The 7,255-nt window shown below is 50.2% G+C and overlaps 1 protein-coding gene across 3 annotated transcripts in view; it reads left to right on the top strand.

Annotated features, from left to right (window-relative positions):
* Positions 1-3,521, top strand: part of PDLIM1 (PDZ and LIM domain 1) — a 40,368-nt gene extending 36,847 nt beyond the window's left edge. For all 3 annotated transcript variants that reach the window (XM_027460901.3, XM_027460905.3, XM_027460903.3), the window contains 2 exons: positions 1,297-1,414; positions 2,985-3,521. In XM_027460901.3, the coding sequence (XP_027316702.1) occupies positions 1,297-1,414; positions 2,985-3,171 (305 nt within the window). In that variant the 3' untranslated portion in view covers positions 3,172-3,521. The remainder of the gene's footprint in view (positions 1-1,296; positions 1,415-2,984) is intronic.
* The last annotated feature ends 3,734 nt before the right edge of the window (positions 3,522-7,255 follow it).

The following is a 7,255-nucleotide window of genomic DNA, read 5'->3' on the forward strand; positions in this document are numbered from 1 at the left end:
GACGGTAAAGGGGGCCAGGTGCTTGCCGGTGTGATTGAAGGGTCCATGGACTCCTGTCCCCATCAGGGCATTGCACTTCTGGGGCAGCATCTCAGCACTGAGCTCCTTCAAGTCCCTGGGCTAAATGCTGAGGCACATCAGAAGTGACTGTAAGCTCAGCCTGGAGTGTGCTGTGTGGGGCTGCATGAGGCAATGCAGTGGTACTTGGGCTTGGTGACAGGAATGTGGGATGGGTAGTGCCCCAAATTTTCCCCTCAGTTCATCTGTCGGAGGCCCTGCCCTGGGCTGCAACATGTCCCAGAACGTGCTAGTCACCAGGGTGAGCTTCTGTGGGATTCTTTGTCCCTTTCCACCACTAACAATGGGTGCAGTTCGATGTTGGCTTGGTGCTAGGCTGAGGGGTTTTGTCAGCCTTCCCCTCTGAGGTGGCACATGCCTGCCCATCAGCCTCCTCTGTTCCTGGTGAAACGTCGTGGGAGCCTCTGCAGCCCTCCTTCCCTTCCTGCCTGGTATTGAACCTCTTGCAAAAGTCATACAGATAAGGCTAGTTGTACCAATCGTGTCATGTTGTAAGAGGCTGCTTTTACACTGCAGATGTTTGAAGGCTTGCCTCCTATCCTGCATCTAGGATCCACTGCCTGTAGGCACCCAGGTCAGCAGATGTCTCTTGTGAAGGTCCTGCAGAACATCCCTGCCCCAGAGAGGTTGCACTAGGGAGGTGCCATCCCTGGAGCATGCCACACACCCTGTGTCCCTGCAACAACAAGGGGTTCGTTAAACAAATCCTCCAGGAGTTGTGGGGGAGTCAGCTCCATCCTACAGCAGACAGCAGAGTGGAAAAAGGCTTTGACAGGCCTTCTTGTCTGCCAGGACACCCGTCTCCATTTTCTGAACCCAAATCTGGCCATCAGCTTGACTCTGAGTGGGTGCTCAGGACATGGCAGGCAGGCTCTGGTGTTGCTGAGGCTGGAGCTGAGGCTTTGCTTTGCTTTGTGTCTCTGTGCATGCAAGATACATTAGCTGATGTCCAAAGGGCTTTGAAGATGAGACGGGGCAGAAGCTCTTCTTACTGCCCACAACCTCAGGCCCTCAGTTTTCCAGGGCCAGGCTAAGCTGTGTCCCTTGTCTCCTTCCTCCTCACACACCCTAAATGCCTTGCCTCCTTCCCATGCATGAATCCCTGCCTCAGAGCTGGTGTTGAAGGACCTCACCCCTCCCTAGCAGACTATCTGCTTGGGAGGAGAGCCTACAGCCACGCATCTCACATGCTCTGAAGCACTCTCCTTCCACCCCCAGGAGACCCCACCAAACCATCTGGATTTAGGAGCGTCAAGGCCCCCACCACAAAGGTGGCCTCATCGATTGGGAATGCCCAGAAGCTGCCCATGTGCGACAAGTGTGGATCTGGCATTGTGTAAGTAAGCCTGTCCCTGTCCCAGGCACCCCATGTGCCTGCGCACACCTCACCTCTCACCTCCAGCGTGCCCAGGAGCCGGCCCAGGCATGTTGGTTCTCACCAGCTTTGGTAGCGCTCACCCTGCAAATCCCTGCAGCAAGGCGGAGTTGGGTTTCCCTCTACAGATCTGTATCAAAGCACGTCACTGTGAGACAACCCCCGGTGCAGTTGTGGCTGCAGTGTTTCTCTTCCTACCTGAATCCTGTTTATAGTGCTCAGAAACAAACTGACCTTTCCCTTTAGGGACAGTATTTAATGATTTTCACGTTTTGGTGCTCCCAGCAATACAGCAGCGCAGTGCCCTGGCAGTCAGAGGCAATGTGGACTGGGAGAGCTGCCTTCTGCTCCCTGCTCTGCTGCAGGACGGAACATCTCTGCTGTGCTGAGGCAAAATTAATTTTTGTTGCCCGTGTAAGGGTACGCCTGACTTGTAGCACAGCAAGGACAATACAGAGCTTCTGTACTGTGTGACAGCACAAGGGAAACAGCCCATGTCTTTTATTCACCCTCTGGTTTCTCAACCAATAGTTCTTCTTCACTCATTTTCTCCTTCAGTTCCCCGCAACCCCCTTAGCTTAGCAGCGGGCTCCAGCAGCCGAGTGCTGGGAGCCCCCTGCACCGCCACGGACAAACTCAGATTTCTCCTGTGTGATCAGACTGTCACACTGCCTCCTGAGACCCGGGGCGCTGTAACTGCGTGGTCCTCACACACCTCCATCACCAAGGACCAGCAGAGTCATTACAGAGGCAATCTGTAGGCTGTAAATGTGAATCTGACACAAATCCTACAATTACTCTGTCAGCTAGGGGGATCTGGAGGGAAAGCACAGGACAGGTCTGTGAATAGCTGTAAAAACTAATGAATTATGGAAAATATAGGTGGCTGCCGAAACCAAATCATACTCCTGGCAACCGGTGCTGCTGCTGGTGCTAGCTAGCAAGTTGCTATGTAGTTTCTCTTGTCAAGTGTTGGGTCAAGCTGTGAGGGTTTCCAGTCAGACTGACTCATGCTGAGTGGGACCGCTGCTCCCGAGCAGCAGCACCTGAGGCTGGGGCCAGGAGCTGGTCACCCTGTGCTCCTGCCTCAGGCGTCGCAGTCGCTAGCAGTGTCCCCACTGTTGCTGCTGGCAGTTGTTCCTGGGTTTGTTCTGGAAACCAGTAGTTGTCGACCCACATGGATTTTGTTCCCCACACAATGGCCAAGCTGCTCCCCTCATTTCATCCAGGCCTCTGGAGGCTGGTGGGCCGCCTTCGGAATCACCACAGTGATTCATGCTGCCACAGGCGGTAGGATTGGCCCTGTGAAATTTAGGGAGATTAGGGAAATTTAGGCTAGGATATGGTTTCCAGAGCAGGGCTCCCCTGCTGGGCATAACTGATCTGTCAGCACCAGCTCGAGCAGAGGCAGGGTGTATTTGGGAAGATGGTCGCCTGTCAGACCCGGAGGGGGTCAGGCCTGTGTGAGGTGGCTGGGGTGGGGACAGCGTTGGTGCGTGCCCGGTGCTGAGGGTGCCGGTTCCTTCCCCAGAGGCGTGTTTGTGAAGATCCGGGACAAGCAGCGTCACCCCGAGTGCTATGTGTGCAGCGACTGCGGCACCAACCTCAAGCAGAAAGGACACTTCTTCGTGGAAGACCAAATCTACTGCGAGAAGCACGCACGGGAGCGGGTGGTTCCCCCAGAGGGCTACGAGGTGGTCACCGTCTTCCCCAAGTAACTGCGCTGCTGCGGGGCCGGCGTGGATGGTTTCTCCTCTGCTGCTCTTCCTTGGAAAGTGTCGCCCTTGCCCTCTTGCCGAATCTTGTTTGCAATAAGGAATGCTAGGCACGGCTTTGAGTTTCCTTGCCACATTAATCCTCCCATCTGTTCACGCGAGGTGTCACTAATCATTCAACATTCTTTTCATCTTCTCTTTCACATTTTTTTTAATACACAGATTTTTATGTTTTTTCCTCCTCCTTTGTGCTGCCAATTGCACAGGAAAATTGGAAGCCAATGTCAGATCACAGCCCCACCATGTCCCAGTTATTTGCCTTCTGTTTGCATTCAATAAACGGGGTGACTCCACCAGGTGGCTGTGTCCACTTTCTCCTGGACTGGGCTTCCTGGGTGCCTGATGGAGGTGCCCAGCATGTGGCTGTGCCTGCTCTGGGGAACAGCGGGAGGGAATTGCTGAACTGGGGCACAATAGCCTCACATGTCGCCCAGCTGCTGCCAGACCCCCAGACATTCAGGATGCTGCCTTTCCAAAAATTAGTAAACAAACCACCACAACATCACAAGCCTCTTCTTAGGTAAGGCTGACCTGCCACTAAGACTCTGCCTCCAACTGTCCAGATCAACTGTGCAGCTTTTTTGGTGGGTTGGGAATGGGAATAATTCACAAACCCAACTAAATTTAGCTCCTCTCCTCAGGCTCCTTCTATGGGCAGTGGTGAGCGAGCAATGACGGAATAGCTCGGCCGGCATCCTCAGCTGGCTCATCCCTGGGGATAGGCTGATTTGTCCGTGCTGCTGGTGCGTGCATGTGCATACACACACAGCTCCTGATACTAACACAGGTAGCTTTATTGTGAGGGTGTGATTTATTTATTTATTTATTTATGGCCTGCCTTGATGACATTTTCCCTCAGTGCTGTTACAGAGTTAGTACCTTCCCTTCCACTGCACATTTTTCCCAGGGAAATGATGTCTCTCTGCTGCTGTACTGGCCAGTGCAGACAGGCTGGGCAGGAGCCTGGTCAGTCACAGCATCACCTTCCTGAGTGCTGGTTGCCAGGCTTGAGCAGGACACAGTCCACATGTTCACTGCAAAGTACTGCTCACAGGTATGGGAACGTCCCAGGTATTCAGTTCAGGTCCCACAGGCACATTAAACTGAAGGTTCTGACACCTTCATGCTCAGGCCTAGCCCTGGCAAGGAACTGTGGCTTCCCCAGCAGGGCAAACTCCTCGTTGCCCACTCTCTCAGCAGGCTGCTGGCCACACACCATGTGTGGCTGAATGTTTGCCTCATGGGGCAAAAATGCTGGCCAGGGGCTCCCTCTGTTGTACTGCACACTGACACCAGCACTCCGCCTGTGCCCTGCAGGCTGTGCAAAGTCCCTAAATCTTTCCACACTGTATAACGCCTGTCAGCAAAAAGCGGCTGGCTCCAGCTAACCTCGCGAGCTGGCTCTTGCAGAGAGCCTGAGCCATACCCGGTATTTCCCCAGCCCCAGCCCCAGCCCCTCGCTGTAAACAGACAACAAGCACTGCTTTGTCCCAGGCCGCATGCTTTATCACCCAGCCGAGCTCCTGCGGCGAAGGTTGGCGGTGCTGCTGGGAAAACACTGATTGTGCGGGGCCTGACGCACGAGCCGGGAACTACAAAAGGTTTGTGGGCCAGCTCTGGAAGTGGAGGTTTCTAATGCAGATACCAGTGTTGATCCAATTTATTACTATGGGAACAGGCTGGCCAAGGCAGTCTACATTCATTGCTCACTCTCTGTTGTAGCTCATTGGAAAAAGGAATGCGTTCATTTTTTATGATGCAGCCCAAAATATTTGGCAACTGCAGCATTCACTGTAGTCTGACTTTCCAAATTCCTCTTGAGTTTAGCAGTTGGCATCTGGAGTTTGTCAACAATAAAAAAATAGGCAAAGTGGGGTCAAGCCTGCACCACTGAGCCGCCTACTCAAAAAGTATAAAAATAAAGCAAGAAATACGTAAAAGATTCCAATTTAAAGCGTCGGGCAGTTTGAAACTGAGCTAGCATCTTCCCATAGAGGGACTGGTTCCCGTGGGTGTGCAGCCTGGCACAGTCTATCATTTTGACAGACTACTTGGGTTTTTGGTCACGGCCTCTCCCTGCTGCTGCCACATCGTCCTTTCTCCTCGTGCCCTGCTGCTCCCTGCTGGCTTGCAGGGCCCTCCTAGGCACAGCACATTGAACTGGAAACCTGCAGGTAGAAAAGGGCTGCAAAAGTCTCAGAGCATAATCAAGCCCAGCAGCATAATGAAGACAGACCTCTTATTGTCGTTCCACCCCCAGCCAACATGCAAGCTGGAGCAGCATGGCCAGTTGCTCCAGCTTGCACATTTAAATTTCATTTGCTAATGGCATTCTGATAAGCACAGAGATTCTTGTCATGGTGAGGGCTTGCCAGCTCAAGCAACGTGTTTGCTAGGCAGGTAAGTAAAAATACCTGAGTGGTGGTATGTGCTAATTTATTCAAGTTCTGTTGAAATGCCATTAAGGAGAATCTAATGCATGAGATAAATTCACCACATGCATTTTCTTATGTTATCACCTGGAAAAGCCACCAGCAGTTTCTCTCTCCGCCCAGCTTCCAGATAAGAATATGAGCTGCTCATCAGCTAAAAATAAAAAAAAAAATCTGCATGTAGACAAACAGTAGGAACAGGCAAGCAGAGATGCCAGCTTTCCAGTCCCTGCATTTGGTCTCAAACAACACAGACATCTCCCACACACTCCCAACAGGAGGAACAATAGTTGAATGTATTAGGGTGCAGCATGTGACAAGGAGCACTGCTTCCAAGTCGCCAGGACACGCCTATGCATCAAGAATTTGTCTTTATCAACTATGTTTTAAAATATTTTTTTCCCTCTAATGGCCAATCAAGAGGACATTACTTCATCCAAAACATTATAAAGCTGTTAGCCTCAGTCATCCCCTCCACTGTCCAAGCACCCTTACATTACCATTACCACATTTACTTGTGTATCTCCTCCACCTCTGGAAAAGAAGGCTGCTTTCTGAAACACCAGGAAGTGTGTCCCAGCTTATAGACATTAAGGGCACAAATGTTCAACTGCTTTGAGCGGCTGGGGGGTACCTGCACAGTTCAGGTGAGTAGCAAGCATGAAAACTGTTCTTGACTGTTGGCATAAGAAAGGCAAGGTCATGCCAAGAAGATACCGCGTTTGCTTTCATCAACTATATTCTCAGTACTTTGGGAGCTTGGGAGCCAAAAGAAAAAAAAAAAAGAGAATTGGGCTCTTCTACAGCAGTAAATGCAAAACCTGGCATTGCTTTTACCTTCTGGAAGTGGGCTAAAAAAGCAGTCACACCTCTGCAAAGCAAGTCTCTAAATAACACATCACTGAACAGTGAACACATTTCCCTAATGCTACCCTTAGTCTTAATACTAGCTTATGCATCCTTAGGTAGGAAGCAGTTATGACTAAATCCTAGCTGTGCTAGTGTATGGGTTAGAAATAGTTGTTCATTTTTATTTCCTATCATACAGTCCTGCCGTGACACATAGCTGTGCTGGATGAACACAGTAAATTAATCTTCTAAAATTGGGTAAGCTTGTGTGGAAGCAGTTATGTCAGTTTTAATAAAAACTGTTGCAATGATTCCATTTAGATTCTATTGTATGCCTATCATTTACTCTCAGTTCCTGTGGTAGGTCTTTACTAGCATAAAACAAGGCATAAGAAACTAGGATGGCAGCTCAGCAAATATAAGGAACACACGGAGACAACACAGGTTGGACTTTGTGTTAGTCAGGATAATAAGTAACTGAACAAAAACTTGAAAACTTCAGTCTTCAATAACTGCACACGAGACACAGCTTTCAACAGGCAAAAGTCAAAGCCAGCATACTCATTAACAGTTATTTGTTTATCTTTACTTCTGTAAGGCACCATGTATTTTGTGTGAGTATAAAATAACTCCACATCAGCTAATATATTACTCCCAATGGAGAACATGAATTCCCTACTTGCGAGGTGGCACTCACCTGGTGTTTATATGTCTCATCTACAAATGATCATAAAGCAACAAGAAAG

This window comes from Anas platyrhynchos, chromosome 6 (assembly GCF_047663525.1).
Source record: "Anas platyrhynchos isolate ZD024472 breed Pekin duck chromosome 6, IASCAAS_PekinDuck_T2T, whole genome shotgun sequence".
NCBI classification, from domain to species: domain Eukaryota; kingdom Metazoa; phylum Chordata; class Aves; order Anseriformes; family Anatidae; genus Anas; species Anas platyrhynchos.